Genomic DNA, 19,214 nt, shown 5'->3' with positions numbered 1-19,214 from the left:
CTCCTGCCGTTTGGGTTTGTACAGCTGAATATGCATGCATATGGAAGACAGTTTACCCTTCAGCATCTCCTGGGATGACTTCCAGGAAACCCAAACCCATGGATGCTTACATTCAGGATCCCTGTTTTTCAGTATATCCATACCACACATGTAAAAGAGCATGGTGCTCACGGATAACACACACATTTTCCTATAGATTCCAAGTCATCTTTATACAGTACCTTTATAGCTTTATAAATTATCTTTCTATAGTACACCTATATGAGTTTAGCGAATAATAATGTCAAGGGAAAAGCTCTGTATGTGTTCAGTATGCACATAGGTTTTGCTTGTTTAGTTTCTAGAACATGCCTGATCCCTGGTTGGGTAGCTCCCAGGATGTGGAGCTTACAGATCTGAGTGTTCACTGGAGTCTTCTGTGCTGTTTGTTTTCATAGGAAGCCCCAAAATAGACTAGAGAAACAGTGAACTCACCAAGCTGTCCTCGGGAAGAGATTGCGGGAGTGAGAACCGGAGCTCAGAGTCAAAGACCGTTAGTTTAATGATCAAGTGAACGAGTTGGAAAGAAGGGGCTGGAGAGATGGCTTGGCAGTTAGGAGTGCTTGCCGCTCTTTCAGTTCCCAGCCCCCATGGCAGGCTGCTCAGAACCACCTGTGACATCAGCTCTAGGGGATCTGATAGCCTCTTCTGGCCTCTGAGGGCTCCCACAGGCTCTACACCCCACTCCTACACATCAATAAAAATAAATCTTAAATTGGGTCCTCTGTGAGAGTAGTAAGCACTCTTGGCCTCTGAGCCATCTTTCCACCCCATCTACGTATTTAATTCTTACTTATTCTTTTGTGTCGTGTGCATCGTGTATGTGTCTGTGCACACGTGGACATTTGAAAATGTGTGTGGGGTGTAGAGGCCTGAGGTGGATATAGGATGTGTTTCCCTCCACCATTCTTCGCTAGATTTGGCTAGTCTGGCTAGCTAGCTTGCCTCGGGGGTCTGTGGTCTTCATTTCTCACATGCTGGGATTCCAGATTGCCTACCACACCTATACAACATTTTGTGGGTACTGAGGATCTGGATTCTAGTCTTCAGGCTTGCAAGATGAATGCTTTATCCGCTGAACCATCTCTCCGTCTCCTTATTTATTTCTCTTTCAAAATGGCATTTATTGATCATACGTTAAAAAGAAACACCCCTATATCACAACTATATACGATGTATACCTGTATACAATGTACACCTATATACAAAGTAATCTGTCCTTCGGGAGGGGTCAGGTCTAGGACCCACCTCTCTTAGGTAATGATTTAGCAATAAATTCTGGTCAAGAATTTGGCAGCTGTTTTTAGAGCGCCTGGGATAAGAAAACTCAGGATGAGAGATTTTGCTTGCTTCTTAGCAACCTTCCCCAATTACCTGGGCCCTCTTGGAGGCCTGGAGGTGGAAGATGTGTGTCCCCAAGCCTTCCCTTGGTTCAGGGGGAGATGGGGACAGGAGACAGAATTTTGGGGTCAGTACCCCACTTCCCAGCATGAATGACTAGCTTAGCCCAAGATAGGCAGTTGCAAGCGCGGGCTTGTGTGTTCGTGTGCACTCATGCGTGTGTGTCTGGAGGTTACAGATGGGAAGACAGCTAGGGGAGACAGTTGTGAGTCTGTGGCTAACACCAGGCTTCCTGTTCATGACTTAAGACTGTGACTCACCAAGGGGCTGGCCCAGCACACTCAGGGTTTGGTGATAAGCACAGGCAAGAGTCAGTCAAAAAAAGGTCCTGGCTGGGACCACTGAGCGGGAAGTACAAGGGCTCTCTTTGCCCTGAAGCATCCCTATACGACGAAAGTCCCTGGACCTCTAGAGGCCACATTGGAAGGAACTTGCTTTGTGGCAGTTTCTAGGCGTTCACGTTGACAAGAATATCAGAGATTCTTGCCTCACCCAGCATACCTTGAGCCACAGTGTGCTGCACCTTAGCCCCTGATAGTTTCTCTCAGTTCCAGGTATGTGTATGGGCTCATAAAAAAAAAAAAAAGCAATCAGACCATCAAGGGGCTGGAGAGGTAGAGACACGATCCAAAGAACAAGCTAACTAGACCAACCAGGGGAGTGCTGGGCTCAAGTGAGAGCTCTACCTCTACATATAGGGGATTGAGGAAGACACTTGACATTAATTTCTGGTCTTGATGCTCACGCACACATGTATGTGCCCCTGAGTGCATGCGCATACACACACACATCACCACCACCACACATGCATGCTGCTGCAGAAACCATTCTTTCTAGAAAACAGTGGAAGAGCAAGAGTGTGCAGCTATGTGGGAGTTATTATCCATGCTGGGTGAAGTCTTGCCAGTGTGGATGCCCTGGGGTTACCCGTGCTCTGTAAGGAAGTCCAATGAACTCATCGGTTTCCCGGGGTGAACCCTCGTAGAATCATACAAGGAGGGGGTAGGCCAACACAGGCACATCACACACACAAACAAACGAACAAACAAAAAGGTCATGGGATCCTGGCACTGGGGCCTTTGGGGCACAATTTCTGGCTCCATTTCTCTATACCGACTAGAGCTGGAGTGCTTCCTCCCAAAGGCTTGCCAACCAGATACAGTAAGTGCTCAGTTAGCAGCCTGGGTAATCCTGCACCCCTTGCCTTTCAAAGGTGAGTCTTCTGTTGGCAGAGCTGCCAGCTTTTGGGGTGTGAAATGACAGGGGCTCGCTCTCTGAGGGTGGGGGCTGCCCTGGGAAGTGGGGAGAGGCTCAGGAACCCCATGGCCAGGTTCATATGTTATGTCTGCAGGCCCTGAGCAGGCCGCCATCCTATCTCCGCTAATTCAATATAAGAACAATGGGGCCTTTCTGCACTATAGGGTTTATGGGCTAAGAGATCCATGGTAGGGTGGTTAGAGCCAAGGACTGACTGGATTAGACTGGATTCTAACTCTGGCATGTACTCATTCCTTCATGCCCCCCTCCACTTGGTGTTTTGAGACAGGGATTCTCTGCGTAGCCCTGGCTGTCCTTGTCTTCACTGTATAGACCAGGCTGGCCTTGAACTCACCGAAATATACCTGCCTCTGCCTCCCTAGGGCTGCCACTAAAGCCGTGCACCACCATGCCTGGCTGGTTTTCATCTCTTTATCACCTCCTGTGTATACTTAGAAGTTCTACTCATTTCCTCTCTATCGAGCCCTACGATGTGTGTGTTTCCTGGGTACCAAAGGGATGGCCAGGACAGGCTGGTGTACCTGTGCTGTAGAGGACTGTACAATGCAGCAGTGTGAGCAGCCACTGTGCTGGGTAGGAGCTCCTTGGCTGCAAAGGCAACTAAGGTCCTACAAAACTGCAGGAGCATGGGTGGGTATCAGCAGCCGTAGGTTGGTGACCGAGAGTGGCCCTCCAGCAACAGCTAGTTTCACAATTACTAATCGTTATTAGTGTGAACCATGAGTGATCCCTGGTGAACACTTGCAAGGCATCTGCACAGGTGCCAGGCGAGCTGACGGGGCCGGTGGAGGGTGGGGTGTTTTCACAGAATAACAGCTGATGCTAGAAATAGCCGTGACTAGCATTAAAGTCAGGGTGCAGCCCCCATGATTGGTCTTGGTGGCTTTGAGAGAAGAGAAGCACACACACACAAACACACAATTTATGTGTACTCCCTTGCCTCTTGCTTTGTGGATTTTGCCAGCAAGGCCATCATCATCGACTGTGACCCCTTGATCTTGGACCAGAACCATGAGCCCAAATTATCTCCTCTCTATAATGTACCCAATGTGCAGTGCTGAGTTTTTAGCCACAGAATACAGACTAAGATAGGAACTAGCCTGTGGCCTCCCGTGTGTGGCTCCTCATAGCATTGTTCCCTAACTGGAGAGGATGGATCAGTTGGACCCAGCAGGCAGGATCCAGGGCAGACCACTGACTCTTGCTCCTGATACCCATCCCTGACTTTCAGATTTCTCAGATATACCAGAGCGCCCCTGAGATGTCTTCCTTAGGAGGCTTAGTGGCTGCCCCTCTTCAGGGTTAAGGTTGTGGACTGTGTCCTGTGTCTCAGAAACACGCGGTCACCAGGTGATTTCCCAGGCTCCTGACCATCAGGTGGGATTTTCCATCCCAAGAAGGTCACTTCCCAGTTTCTTCCCCAGCACCTAGAAGTACCGTCCTTCGGGTTGCTCTCCCAAGGGCCGGTGGCTGCAGGGCTTGCTCCTGTCAGCCTACAGTGGAAGGGTGTGCATAAGGAGGGGGGCATCTGTCTTGCTGCCCATCCCCCCTCACCTTGTGCGGGGCTGGAGGAACACATGCTGACTTTGGGGCTGGTACTCAGGTGGTAGCTAGTGTGAGCACTCTGATGAGGGTCCGATCTCGCCGAAGGCTCCACGCATGTTCAGGGGGAACTTGAACAAACGAAATGTTTTAAAAAGAGCTGTACCTATGCAATGCTGAACATTGTGACAGCCCACTCCGAGGAAGCAGGCATATGCCGTATGTTACGGGGCCATAGCATGTAGCTTATATTAATAAGCTCTGAAAAGATGCAAATAGTCACATAGTCTGGCTCTGGAGCAGTGGTTCTCAACCTGCGGTTCGCGTATCAGACATCCTGCCTGTCAGATGTTTACATCATGATTCATAACACTAGCAAAATTACAGTTATGAAGTAGCAACAAAAATCATTTTATGGTTGGGGGGGGTCACCACGACATGAAGAAATGTATTAAAGGGTGGCAACATTAGGGTTGAGAACCACTGGTCCAGGGTCTAAGTGAGTGCATGATCTAAGATCCTTTGGTTCCCCAGAGTGGGTGTCAACTTTGGGACTGTTTTCCCCAGGGTCCTACGGCTGAGAGTAGGGAGTCGATGAGATTTGAACCGAGTAACCAGAGGCAGATCAGCTGAGGGGAGGCCCACCCTGGGCAGCCAGTCGCAAAGCCAGTGGGCATCTATCTCCAGAGCCAGTCTTGCTCTTCACTGGAAAGGTGACTCGAAGGGAAAGGGTCGATGGAGAGAGACTGAGTCACTCGGGGCTGGAAGAGATGCTGGAGGAAAAGAGCCCCTGAACCCCTAGGGGAGTCCAGGTGGAGGTGCCCAGGGCCAGCAGAGGACTCTGCGAGGGGGCGTGTCTTCAGACCCGTGGCCCCGCCCCTTCCCGCCTCCACTTCCCTACCCCCATGGTCTGCCCTAGCTCCCGGCCTGGGGCTTTCGCTTTCAGTCACCAGCTAGAGCGCAGAGGAGCCAGTAGAGCTCCAACCTCAAGGGCGGGAGCCACTGCCGCCCCTATGGCGTCCTCCACCCTCTGGGTCGCTCTGGTCATCGAACTGCTGCTGTGGGCCGTCGGGCACACTGTGCCCGCCCAGGTGGGTGACTCTCAGGGTCACGGGGGGTGGGGGAAAGCAGCGCATTACGCAGTGCCCATTGTGGCAACACCACAATTCCGGGACAGCTCGCGCTGTCCCATCCCCAGCCGACACGCGCCACGCGCCCCTGGGGAGCAACCAGGGACCAGAAGCCCGGCACATTGGGAGCCTGGGGTGGAATTCGGGTCCCGGCAGCCTTAGGTTCCAGAAATGCACTGTGGTTCTCTCCACGAGCGCGGCCAGTTCTTGGGTAACACCCAGCTAGGCTCGGGAGTACCGTTCATTTCTGTGACGCTGCGAAGTCCCTTCTGTCCTGCACGCTTGAGGCGGGAAGGACCCTCCCGGGGTCACTGCCCCACTGTCCGAGAGCGTTGCCTATTCTGAAGACTTCCTTCTCTGGGCCATGGTTAATCTCTTTCTTAGAATTACTGGGGCTGCTAGTTGTCATCCGGGCCAGGAGTCTAAGTAGGCGCCTAATAGACAGTTGGGCAGTGAGTCACTTCTCTGCCACTTAAGAGAACCCTTCCAAGGATCCGCCTGTTTGTTCAGGGGCCATTTCAGAATGTTCTGTGTGTGCTGGGGACAGTGGAGGCGAGGGCAGCTACCCAAGGAGCCCCAGGAAAATGGAGAGATGAAAGACCCTAGTAGCCAGTATTCTCATTACTTACACAGGAACGAGGTCAAGTCTACAGAGTGGTCTCTTAAATTTTTCCCCCTTCCTGTCTCCGTGGTGGGTAAGACAGGGTAAAGGAAACACAGATTTGGGGTATGGGAAGCGAGACCCGGAGAAATGGAGGAAGCTCGCAGCACAGGATATGTCTTTGCTTCGCTCCCCAGCTGGGCTGTTGGGCAAGCTTTCTGCCTACGGAGCCCACCCTGATGGATAGAGGGTATTTACCTGTCTGCGGGAGAGGAAAGTGGGAGGTGGCTTCTGCGGTGTCATGAAGTGATTCAATGGCTCAAGACCGTTGGCTGTTCTCGGGGCTGAAAGGAATGGACCCATCCGCAAAGGATGCTGATCCTCGGAGGTATCAGGGATGGACTCCAGATCAGGATGGTCCCAGTTCTGAGAGCTGGGTTTGAATGTGCATGGCTGTGGTCACCAGCCCGACTGGGGATTGTGCTCTGTCTGAACTCCAAGGAAGGATAGATCTTTGGGTACTGAGCTTAGGCCTGTCCCTGGGACCAGGGAAGGGCAGCGCAAGGCCCTGTGGGACTCAGGTGGAGTGCTGGAGTGACTGGAGGGACTTCCTTCACACTCCCCTACATGACCAGTCCCAGGTCAACTTAGATTCCTATCTTCTGCGACTATTGCCATGGACTCTTAGCTGGTTCTCCTGTTCCCACTCCACAAATCCTTCTCTGACAGAGAGACCTTGCTCACGCCCAGATGTTTCTCTCTGCCTGTCCGGGAAGCCTCTGTGGCTCCCAGTAGTGAGGGCTGGACCTTACCTTCCATATCTCCCAGGCCAGAGGGAGGTTTCTGTGCTGGCTGCTCACATGCTATGATTGCCCTGTGAAGCTGATGACTAGGTGACTGCCAGTGTGCATGTATGTGCCCTGTACACGTTTTGTCCCCTCTACAGCCTTGCCTCTTCCGAGCCTTTTGTAAATACCAATTCTCCAGAAAGGTCTGTCCGTGTCCCCCAACTTAGACATGACCTGCTCATTGGAACACGGATTCCATGCTACCCTTTATTCTCTGTATGTCTTACCTGCCTTAAAGATGAGAGGGACCTGGTGCTAAGAACCGTGTACTCCTCCTTCTCATGATTAATTCCACAGTAGCTCTTGGTTTGGGACACTGAAGAGCCAGACACTGTTGGGTGCTTTGTCACGGATTGGCACTGAAACTTCCCTTCCAGCTGTTGCTACAAGGTGGGTTCCACCGTTCCATTGAAAGTGTGACAAGCTGTGGCATTTCCCAGGACTGCAGAACGGGCAGGTGATGATGTGGGATTTGAAGGCAAGTTGGCCTCACTCCCAGCGTTATTGCCCCATACTTCCCACTCCTAACCCTGTTGTGGGACTCAGAGTCGTTGTGTGTAGCTTGACTGTAGTCCTGAGTACATTGGAGCAGGTCCTAGGGCCAGCATTCACTTTATCCTTGGGGCTCTTGTCCTCTTTGATGGGGACCCCCCAATTCACCTATTCATTAGTTGGCAAATAAATGCATGTGAAGACAGGATAGGTGGGCACTGATTCTGGGCAGAGATAGGGCATCCCTACCCCTGGGAGTCTCGGGGCTGAGGGCCACTGTTTGCTGGTTGGGCCACGGTCTGCAGCATCTCATGCTGGCACTGGAGTGGAGTTTGGTACCCGCAGCACTGCTGAGTCTGAGGGCTCTTTCCTCCCTTTCTCATGTCATTGTCTTTTGTTCACTGGCTGGCATCCTTCTGGGGCATCTGTATTGTGACTGAGGATGTAGCCTGGTGATTGGAACCTTCAGATGGCAGTGGGCTGGTGGCCAGGCCCCCTAATACAGTGCCATCCATCCATCAATTCTCCCAGTGTTCATGGATACCTGCTTCACACACTACCTACTTCCTAGCTCTGGGAAGCCACCTCCAGAACCCTAAGAGTCACACTGCCAGAAGGTTACATACTTTCGAGTTGCAGGTTTTGCTCAGAATGGTGCTTGTGACCTTGGCCAAGTCTTTTGTTTACCTCCCTGTTCATGGAGAGAGAATTTGCTTGGCCTTTCTCTTTCTTCCTTCTTTCCTTCTGTTGAATTATCTCAGGTTGAGAAATAACCAGGCTAGCTAAAAGATAGAGAAATTATATTTTTCTTTATTATAAGGGGCAAACTCACAAAACAGGAACGAGAAGTCCAAGCTCAGCTGTGTAGAGTGGGAACCACAGAGAGAGACCGCACATGAGCCTCACTGGCGTTTTTCTCTGGATACCCAGAAAGCCACGCCCTAATTTGGTCCCACCTTTTAAAGTAATTGGCTGACAAAGATTCTCCATCATCCATCCATCCTTCCTTCCTAGTTCCTTAGTTGGTGAGGATGACCTTGAACTCCTGATCCTTCTTTCCACAGCTCCAGGGCTGGGATTGCAGCTGTGTGCCATCAACACCTGACTTATATAGGTGTGTGCTAGGCAGGCACTCTACCAGCTGAGCTATATACCAGGTACTTGCCTGGCAGTTTTGGGTTGAAGAATGGCCTGGACTATTGTCCTGGTGCCTGGCCCATTGGCTCCCTGAAGCATTTTTCCATCCCCAGGGCTGGGTGACACTTTGACACTTTATGGTCCTTGCTACCCAATACTAGAGGAGTAGCCAGGGTGGCTTTGTCGGGAAGGGAAAGAGAGGTTTGTGACCAGGGCTGGTTTATGTGTTACATGTTACATTTCTTGTTGCTCTTGCTGGCAACTTAATCCTGGAACTCAAGGCTGAATCATCAGTTCAAGGCCATCCTTGGATACATATGGAGTCTGAGACAACCCAGGACTTCATGAAACTGTCAAAAAAAGAAAACAAAAAAGAAAAAGAAATGAAAAGCTACCAAAACATTAGACTAAATGTCAAAGATATTTGTCTGACCTTTGTAGTGACTCGTGACCCCATTTTACAGCTAAATGTGACAGGTTGGTGGGTTGATCCAGGTTCTGGCGACCTTCCTCTTTCAAAGTGTCTCAGAGCTCACAGCCTTACTCCGCTGTCCAGTGGGTGTGTGGTCTGAGCCCCCGCCCCCCAGTACAGTGGAAACACTCCCCTGCTGGTGGCCTGGACTAAGATGTTCCCAAGCCACTGGTGGCTGTTTGAACCACAGGTAGCCTGTCCTGACTTGTTTATAGGCAGTGCTCATAGCTAGGCGGGGAGCCACAGTGTGCTTAGACTCCCTCTCTGGGAGCCATAGGACCCCAAAGCTTAGGTGTCAGATATTCAGTTGCCCCAAGTTCCTGCCTCAATGGCTTGGCTGCCTAGCACTCCAAGACCAACTTCCTTCCTGTCACTTTTTCCTGCTCTACTTCCTGCCCCATGCCCCCTAGTTGGGCCCCTCAGTTCACTTGCCTGCCAGCCTGGGGTCTAGGACCCCATGTAGCAGCTATGTGGTCAGGAAGTCTCTGCCCCACCCCTTCAGCGGCAGGTGCTAACTGTCATTTGTGGGTGATGAGGAGTATGTTTGATGAAGGAGTCCAGAAGGCCCTAGTGCAGTGGTTCTCCACATTTGATCTCAGCCAAAAGGCTGAGAAGGGATAGTGCAGTGGTTCTCAACCTGTGGGTCACGATCCCTTTGTGGGAGTTGCCTGAGACCATCCTGCATATCAGATATTTACATTATGATTCATAGCAGGAGGAAAATCACGGTTATGAAGTAGCAATGAAATAGTTTATGGTTGGGGTCACCACAGCACGAGGGACTGTATCAAAGGGTCGTAGCATGAGGAAGGTTGAGAACCACTGCATATAATACATGTCAGTAGATCCCAGGCTTTCTCTAAGCTCTCTTCCATCTGCATGTGTGCGTGTATGTGTGCGCGCACGCGCATATTCCTGAGATTCTGTTTACTTGTGACCCAAGATGGGGAAGCCCTCTTCTGAATGGATGCTGCCCGGTCCCCAATGCCCAAGTGACTTCTAAGACAGCACAGCCTTGAAGAAGGAGCATGGCCTGGGTGTTAGCAGAGCCATCTACTGGCTTGCTGTGTGTCCTTGTGCAGAATATTTAACCTCTCTGAGCCTAGACCTTCCAGCAGCACCAGTCTCAATGTCTCGTAAGACTGGGGTGGGAGATGGTAGCTATGTGACTCAGCAGAGAAACGGGATGATATCTGTTCCTCTCATTTTTTCCCTCATTTTTTGCATGTACATATGTAGATTGTTGTCTGCACATGTGAAGGTGCATGTCTGTGTGTACGGGTGTCCAAATTGTCTTCCTCCATCCATCTCGACTTTAATTGAGATGGGGTCTCTTGCTGAACCTGGAGCTCACTGATGGAGTTAGTCTAGCTATCTGACTTGTTCTGGGGTCTCTGTGGCTACCTTCCCTGTGCTGGGTTTATAGTTAGCTGCCACATTCATGTGGGCCCTGAGAAGCCTAACTCTGGTCTTTAGCCTTATAAGTAGGCAAGTGTTTGTCTGCTGAGCCATCTCTCCAGCCCTTCTCGCTCCACTTTAGTCTCTTTTGTTTGGGCTGGAATTATATCCTTGTCTTGGGCCCCATTGACATCAAGACTTCATGACTGCCGTCAGTCAGCTTGCAGAAAGCTGGGATGCAGATGCCCCAGACAGGCCTGGGAGTTGTGAACTTAACACCTTTCGTGCGTCAGCGGGAAGGCATGTCCCCAGGCGCTGAGGAAGTCAGAGTTTCCTAGCAGTGAGCAGCAGACTGTCTGGGAGCCTGCAGGTTCAAGGAAGCCCTAGTGAGGAGAATGTTTCCTCGAAGAAGCTCTTCCTCACCCGTGAAGGGCACACTTTGATGCCGATTCTGGCCTGACAGTGTGTCTCCCTGTCCTGGGATGCAGGGTAGGGGTTTTAGGTTTGGGACCCACCCCTCCTGTGGGACAGGCGCTCTGCAGCTCCAGGACCCACCCCTCTGGGACCCACATCTTGTTTCTACCTGGATACCCTGTGATGTCATAACTGGCAGTGACACCATGTGGTTTGGGCTGCTTGGCTGTGAGCCAGGGAAGAGGAAGTCTTCTTAAGTCACCAGCGGGAGGTTGAGGGGGAGAGAGTTCCTTGTACCCCGAGTGTGAGCCGTGCTAGGGCTCTGGTGAAAAGGTACCTAGTGTGCGCCCACCTGTAGCTCTGTCTGACTCTTGCCAGCTTGGGTAAGATGAGGCAGACTGCCCGACCTCTCTAAGGTCTTCCCCGCACACCCTGTTTCCTTCTTGCTTTTTGAAACAGAATCTCACTTTGTAGCTTCGGCTGGCCTGGAACTTGTTTTGAAGACCAACCAGGCTGGCCTCAAACTCATAGAGTTCCCCAGGTCTCTGCTTTCCAAGTGCAGGAATTAAAGGTTAGCGCTCCCATCCATACCAGGTTTCGTTTCTTCTTTGTAGGGGTTAGGTCTGTGGATGCTGTACTGTTCCTCATTTAAGAAGGGCCTCCTCCCAGCCCGCACGTTCAGTGTGGGAGGCTGCAAGAGGGCACGCAGCCCCAGTGAGTACGCTCTACTGTTGAAACAGCGTCCAATGACCTGCTCATGGGTGCTGGGTCCTTGAGAGGCCTAGGGAACCAATGCTGTGTTCTCTTTGGGATCCGTGGCACTGGGTTAACCCAGCCCCTCTGTCAAGACATGGGGAAACCCCCACTACTGGGTATGCTGTTTGTCAGGGTAGTCAGAGTGGGTTTCATCTGACCTTAACCTTAGGACCATAATGACCTGGTGGGGTTCAGGGAACTGAGTTGGTGGTGTTGAGAACTGAGTAGGAAGTGACACGGAGGTAGGTTTTACAGGCCATCCACAAAGACATTGTCTGTCCTCTCAGGACAGGGCAGAGTTGTGGATCCTGAGTTTGGAGCCTGGGGCCCAGGCCTGGTGTGGCTTCCACTGTGGGCAGGAGTTGGGTCTCTAGTTCTCTTCTCTGTTCAGAATCTTCATTGCCCCAGTCCTGACTAGGTCAGCAAGGACCTCTCAAATCCAGCATTGGAATCCAGGCCCGCAGCTGTGAGGAGGGGGCGGGGAGGGTGGGGCTCAGTAGTTTGAGCAGAGGGTGGAGTATAGCTCTGGACTGGACAGTGAATTAATGGAAGGGCTCAGTTAGCAGAACCCCTGCCAGTGCCCTAGCTAGCCCCAGAGCGTGGCCTCCCCAGCTGACCTATAGCCCTGGCTTCTGCCTACAACTCAGAGCCAAGGTTCCTAATGAGGCTGTCTCCAGCTGTTCCCTGTCAGATTCCCTGGGTCTCTGGCCATGAGCCTGGGTCCTGCTCCTTCCTGGTCTCTCCTGCAGGAGTCCAGTCATCTCCACTCTTTGCCCATCAGGCCCCTGTGTCCTTGCCTCCCCATGGCTTCGTCATGTGGTCACACTCCCACCTTCTCTTGTTACCCTCTTGATTCTCCCCACATTCTGTCCTTGTGCTAGGACTCTGGGAGAGCTTTCCCAGCCTTGAGTCCCAGAATGTAGCAGACTGGAGATGAGTGGACACCAGGTGGAGGCTGGAGCGACCAGGGACGTGTGGGGCAGGAAGTTTGCTAGAGTCAACAGCGACACTTGAGGCTGTGCCACTTGAGGCTGTGCGTCTATGGGCAGTTTGTGAAAGAATGCCAGTTACATTGAACAATTGCTGGGCCGGGCGTGGTGGGTTGCATATGTAATCCCTTGGGAGGTGGAAGCAGGAAGATGGAGAGTTCCAGCCCAGTATTGTCTTAAGAAAAAAAAAAGCCAGGCAGTGGTGGTGCACACTTTTAATCCCAGCACCGTGCAGGAGGCAGAGGCAAGCAGATCTCTGTGAGTTTGAGGCCAGCCTGGTCTACAGAGCGAGTTCCAGGACAGGCACCAAAGCTGCAGAGAAACCCTGTCTCGAAAACCCACACCCAACCCCCCCAAAAAAACCATAACTTTGCAAAAGTTATATTGTATATTATTTAATGTCTTTATATCAAACCCAGGAAATATGTTGTCAGGTTCATTCTACAGAGAGAAAGACCTTTGTTTGTTTGGAAATACAACGAACAGGTTGGGTCTGGGGCTGGGGAGATGGCTCTGCAGTTGAGGGCACTGGCTGCTTTTCCAAGGACCAGGATTTGATTCCCAGCAACCACATAGTGGCTCACAACCATCTGTAATTCTAGCTGCAGGAGAACTGATTTCCTGGGGCATCAGACACACATACATGCAGGAAAAACTCTCATACACATAAAATTAAAAACAACATGTGGGATGTTGGTGGCTCATGCCTTTGATCCCAGCACTTGGGAGGCAGAGGCAGGAGAATCTCTCTGAGTTTGAGGCCAGCCTGGTCTAAAGAGCAAGTTCCAGGATAGCCAACGCTGTTATGCAGAGTAACCCTATCTTGAAAAACAAAAACAAAAAAACTAAAAAAGCGGGCTGGGAAGGTGATTTGGTCTTCCTCTACTTGCTGCTCTTGTAGAGGACATGGGTTCTACTTCCGGCACCCAGATGGCAGTCAGCTGTCTCTAACTCCAGTTCCAGGGGATCCAAGGCTCGCTCTGACCTCTGCAGGCACCAGGCACACACATGGTACATAGACAAGCATGTAGGCAAAGCAAAGCCTACATAAAATAAAAATAAACTCATCCTTTAAAGATGTAACAAATATACAAAGATACAAACAACTGTGCAAGAAAGAAGTCATATGTACAATAAATTAATAATTAATAATTAAAGAATAAACCCCACAGAAAAATAGTTCCTTCAAGACACCTGCTAATTAGGGACGCAGTCTGAGCTCAAAGCCAAGCTTCCTTACCCCAGTGCCTGCTGCCAACTACCACACACTCCCCGCATCAGGAGACAGGCAGTGGGAGCCACCGACAGTTTGGAGGGAGGGGTGGCCTGAGGCAGGGAGTAGATGAGCTGGCATTCCGGCCACAGTGTGAAGGACAGACAGGGTGGAAAGGCTGGAGGCTGGGAGGCTGCAGTGGTGACTCAGGTGAGGTGGAGAGAACTGCAGAGCAGGGAGGGCGGGGGGGGGGCTGAGAGAGAGGAGGCTGGGGATCAGGGCATCCCCCCCGACCTGTATTATCTCCATCTTGCATAGAAGATTACTGCCCAGCCTGAGCCAGATGACCGTTTTGGTCATTGTCATTGGCTGGCCTTGAAATCACTGTGTGTGGGAGGATGAACTTCTGTCTGATCCTCCTGACTCCCGGCCCCAGTTTCAGGGTTACAGATGTGCGTTCATGGCTTTTTAGAGCAGTGTTGAGCATGGAACAGGCCTCATGTGTGCTAGGCAAACTCTCCTGACTGAGCTGCACCCCAGCCTTTTCTGGGTCTTTCACTGTCAGCCACAGGAATGGCCATGCCCACAGTCACCCAGGCTGCCTACTCTGACTGGGGTGGATTTAAAGCTGGTGTCTGCGGTGCCTGCTGAGAGCCAGGCGCGGGTCTGATGCTTTGGATGCAGATGCATGGAGCCCTTCCATCCTCAGCCAGCGGGTAAGAGGGCTAGGCCTGCTCATGGGCCTGCATACTGCTCTCCCCAGCCAGAGCCGAGCTTCCATAATTCAGGATGCAGGGTCATGCTTTGGCTACCACCCAGATGTAATGGCGGTTGGTTGGCCCACTCCATAGGCCTGGATCTGAATGCCACCCTGCAGTTTCTGGGGACGCCCTCTTGTCCATTTCTTGTCCAGTTCTCATGGGAGCCAAACTCAGCTCAATGAATGGGAAATGAAGTCTTCTGCTTTTGTTGATTAGAGCTGCTTCTATTAGATACCTGCCCCAGCCGTGTGCGGCACCCGGCTCTTCACATGCAGTGGCTCGGTGAATCACAACACTTGGTACAGCGGTCACGGCACTGTTCTCATTTTGTAGATGCCAAAACCAAGGTGGGAGGAGAAGAGAAAGGGAGTTTAACCAGGCTGTGCCTCAAGGAGAGATCACAGTAGGGTGTCAGGGCCAACACAGGGAAAAGAAAGAATTCACCTAAATCTGGTCTAACCTGGGAAACATAGAAATAGCCCTGGGTTGTCACAGGAGCCTCCTGGAGGGATCTGTGGCTCCCGTCTAGGGTTCAGAGGTTTCCATGAGAGTGAGATGACGGTGGGGGGTGACTCTGAAGAAGCTAAGGGGTCTCCTCTGCAGAATGTGTGCTCAGAGGTAGCAGCAGGGGTCAGGGTGCGGAAGAGGAGTGTGGGAGCTGATGCTCTGTTTCTGTATCAGGTGGCAGGTGAGCCGAGGGCAGCAACAGATACCGGAGAGGTTTTGTTCCAGCCTGAGGGCAGCAGCATTGCTGAATACTTTTAAGGAGGGCCAGTCTTGGAAGTAGGAAGGTGGCGTAGGTCTGCCGGCAAAGGGCAAAGGGATGTTTGCTGGGGACCAACAGTGAGGAGACTGGTGAGCTGCGGGAGGTGGAGAAAGCTGTGCCCAAGGGCCTCAAGGAGGAGATAATGGAGAGGGTGGGGCATTCTCCATCACCCAACCCACTATTACCCGGGGCAGAGACCTTGGCATGCAGCACCCTAAGAACCGGATCCCAGCGTGGGTTTCCTGTCTGCTGCAGCTCACTTCTGAAGCTTATCACAGAGGAGGGATGTGTCACCCCTGGGCCACCCACCTGTGATGTGGTTGGTCCTTTCTGACGCCAATGCTCTTTGTTTCCATGATGGTTGACAGGCCTGGCTGCCTAGGCCTTGTGTCGCTGTGACAGCCTGGCTTGATGTGACTGTACCCTCACAGTCCGCAGGGCTCCTGTAAACCTCCGAGGTCTTGCCCCCCAACACTTACCATGCAAATGATGTGGTCTCTTTAGTGCTTGAAGACAGCTTCCAGCTGTGTGGGGGGGGAGGGGGGTCCCAGGGCAGATGTCTCTGCTTGTCCCCAACAGCTGTCTCATTTACCCTGGAATGTGGTGGCCCTTTTGTCTGGAAGCATCGTTGAACTGTTCTCTATCCTGTGAAGCAAGACAAGACCATGGGGTGTGACGTACTTGCTGCACAAGCAGGAGGTCTTGAGTTTGATCTCTAGAACCCATGAAGAAATACCAGGGGTAGCAAATGCTCGGAACCCCAGTGCTGGAGAAGTGGAGATGCGCAGATCTCGGGTTCACTGAGTGGCCAGCCTAGCCAGATCTGTGTGCCTCAGACCAAAGGGAGACCTTATCTTGAAATGAAGATGGAGTGTGCGCTGAGAAGAGACCACCTGGGTTGCCCTCTGGCACACACGCTCACACACATGTACCCCTGTGTATGCACTCCCATATGCACACATAGGACAGCTCCATGTACACCCCCACACACATGTGCACCTGCACACACATGGAGAGGTGCAGATTCATGTTCACCCTCCCTGTCTACCCATACACGCATGTGCACCTGCACATACCCAAACAGACATGCAGCCTCAGACACACAGACACACACAGATCACAATGATATAAAGTTGTCACAGCCACGGAGGTGGATGTAGCTATAATGAGTGCCCAGTCTCCTGCACCCTCCATTTCTGCACTGTGAAACGGCTATGTCTTAGTTACTTTTCGATTGCTGTGAGGAGACCATGACTAAGACAATTTATAAACGAAGGCATTTAGTTGGGGGCTGGCTTACAATTTCAGAGGGTGAGTCCATGACCATCACAGAGGGGAGTGTGACAGGCAGGCAGGCAGGCAGGCACCAGAGCAGTAGTTGAGAGCTTCTATCCGATTCACAAGCAGGGTAGGGAAAGAGAGGGGGGGGGAACTTCCTGCCTGACATGGACTTTTGAAGCCCCCTCCCATGTCACACTTCCTTCAACAAGGCCACACCTCCAAATCCTCCCCGAAACAGTTCTACCAACTAGGAACAAAACCTCAAACATATGAACATAGGGAGCAGTTCTCATTCAAGCCATCAAAGGCTTGCACTGATCTCAACGTTTGGTTCAGAGAGAAAAATGGAGAAGTTCATGTGAGCATGCTCAGAATGGCACCTCCTACAGTAGGTCCTTTTTTTTTTGGATCTAAGCCTTCCCAGCCCTTCCAGCTTATACAAAGGGTGTGTTGGTGGACACATACTCTTTACCACAAGCTGGTAGCTTCATGTCACCTTCTCCATCTTGTTTCCTTTCTGCCTCAGTGGTAGATTCATGCCCGGGGTCTTGCCATCTATCATCCATTTATCTCTCCATTTGCCCATCTCTGTATCTATCCATCTGTTCACTACCCATCTATCTGTTCTTCCATTCATCGCGTATCACCCATCTGTCCATCCTTCCATCCATCCATCTTCTATCTATCCCCCATCCACCCATCCATCCACCCATCATCCATCCACCCATCCATCCATCCATCCATCCATCCTCTATCCATCCATTTGTCCTTCCTTCCTTCCTTCCTTCCTTCCATCTCCATTTCCTTCTCCCTCTATTTTTAATTCATCCGTTTTTCCATTTCTGTCTCCACCTCCACCCATTTATCCTCTTTTAAGTCTCTGTCTACCAGGCTCACTAGACCTGTTCATATTTGTTAGTGGGTGCTTAATTCTTACCCTAGTTCTGACCTGGGGGGGGAGTGCCTCCTCCTCCTCGTCCTTCTTTTTGGCAGAGTCTCTCTATGGAGCCCTGACTGTCCTGGAACTTTCTATGTAGACCAGGCTAGCCTTGAACTCACAGAGATCTTCCTGCCTCTGCCTCTTGAGTTCTGGGATTAAAGATACAGGCCACCTCTCCACCCCCTGTTTGGGGTTTTGTCTTTTGAACAACTGGCTCAAGTAAACATGCTGACAGCATGAGAGCGGTTGGGTTCACTTCCTCATTCCTGGGTGTCAGATACCCCACGGACTGCGGGTGGGGGTAGATCTGCATTTCTCCAATTCAAAGCAGAAGATTGGAGTCCTCCCCAGCCCCATGAATCTCAGGACTTGTCTGCCCACCTCCCCCACCCCATCCCAGTTTGCATGGTCGCTGTAGCGGCCCTGAGGCCCAGCTCCCAGGGCTATGTTTTGGAGCTCTGGGGAGCTCCCCATTCAGGCGTGACCTTTCGTTCTCGGTTGTGTAGGGGCTTTCTGTTCCTCATTGTTTAGCCCTGACGAGGTTGTGGTTTGTTTTTTTGTTTTTTTGTTTTGTTTTGTTTTTCTCGGTCCAAAAGAATAAACAGGCCTCAAGGTTGTTATTGAGGAAGGGCTGAGTCCCATGCCAGCTGCTGGGGCTGGGGTCGCACATGGCCGAGGAGAAAGCACCAGAGATCTTATTCATAGTGAAGCTGGGGACTAGGAGGGCCCTGGAAGGCAGGAGCTGAAGGCCATGGGCGGGTCAGTAACACAGTCCAATTTGGCTGAGGCAAGGCCCTTTCCCATCAGGCCCTCTAGGTCTGGCAGGAAGTTGTCCCCTAGCCAATCAACTTTTCTCTGGGCCACTAGAAACTGCTCAGGCTCCAGATGAATTAGGGGCTCCCCTGGTTACCACCACTCAGGACACTTGAGGGGATAAACTCCAGGACTGGCAGGGATAGGATCCAGGCCACCGACAGCCCGTTTGTGGGGAGGGAGGCTGCTGTTTGAGGAAGTGGAGAGGGTGGGGTGAAGGGAGAAGGTACTTAGTTAATGACAGTTCCTCCAGGAAGGCTAGCCTGGGAGTTTTGTGGGGGGAAACTCAGCATTCTGTGGAATGGTAGGTGCAAGAAGAGCTATGGCACTGTAATTTCTGGGGTTCAGGGTTCCCCGAGTTTCACTCTGTATGCCTTCCTCATTCCCTTCTCCTAGTTTATCTTGCTTTGTCCATGGATGGAATGACCAGACTGGACGGAGTCCAGCAGAGGACTCTCGATGCCTGGGGAGAGTTCTTTCTTATCTTTCCTTTTCTCTTTTTGAGCAGTATGACTCCCTAGCCCAGAGACTCCCCCATAGGCGTAGAGGGGTTAACCAGCACCACTTTGCTTTGGACACAGGCAGTGAGGCCCCGGGCAGTGTGGAACGCCCTTGTAGTGGTACTCAGCCCCAGTGGATCCTTTTGTTGTGAAATGGAAAGGGGAAGTGTCAGGATAGTGTGCGTGCACACGTGTGCATGTACTTGGTTGTGTGCGCCCCTGTCCAGAAGGAGTTGCAGTGACTTTTTCAGACTGGGTATCCGGCATGGCTGATTCTGAGACTTTTTCCACCCAGCTGCCTCCATGACCTCCCTGGAAAGGATGGCTCTATTGGGGGACAAAGACAGGCCAGACGGCAGGTACATTTCCATTCAGGCTTCTTGGCCCTGGTGCCCAGGGTGAGGATCTCTCCTTCAGAAAATGATATTGGAATTGCTCCCCTG

At 51.7% G+C, this 19,214-nt stretch overlaps 1 protein-coding gene across 1 annotated transcript in view; it reads left to right on the top strand.

Annotated features, from left to right (window-relative positions):
* Window positions 1-5,195: 5,195 nt before the first annotated feature.
* Window positions 5,196-19,214, top strand: part of Tnfrsf1b (TNF receptor superfamily member 1B) — a 31,857-nt gene continuing 17,838 nt past the window's right edge. The window contains exon 1 of the mRNA XM_075945377.1: window positions 5,196-5,351. Within this exon, the coding sequence (XP_075801492.1) occupies window positions 5,274-5,351 (78 nt within the window). The 5' untranslated portion in view covers window positions 5,196-5,273. The remainder of the gene's footprint in view (window positions 5,352-19,214) is intronic.

This window comes from Microtus pennsylvanicus, chromosome 13, assembly GCF_037038515.1.
Source record: "Microtus pennsylvanicus isolate mMicPen1 chromosome 13, mMicPen1.hap1, whole genome shotgun sequence".
In the NCBI taxonomy this organism is placed as follows: Eukaryota; Metazoa; Chordata; class Mammalia; order Rodentia; family Cricetidae; genus Microtus; species Microtus pennsylvanicus.
The sequence above is the reverse complement of the archived record's forward strand: the minus strand, read 5'-3'. Positions and strand labels throughout refer to the sequence as shown.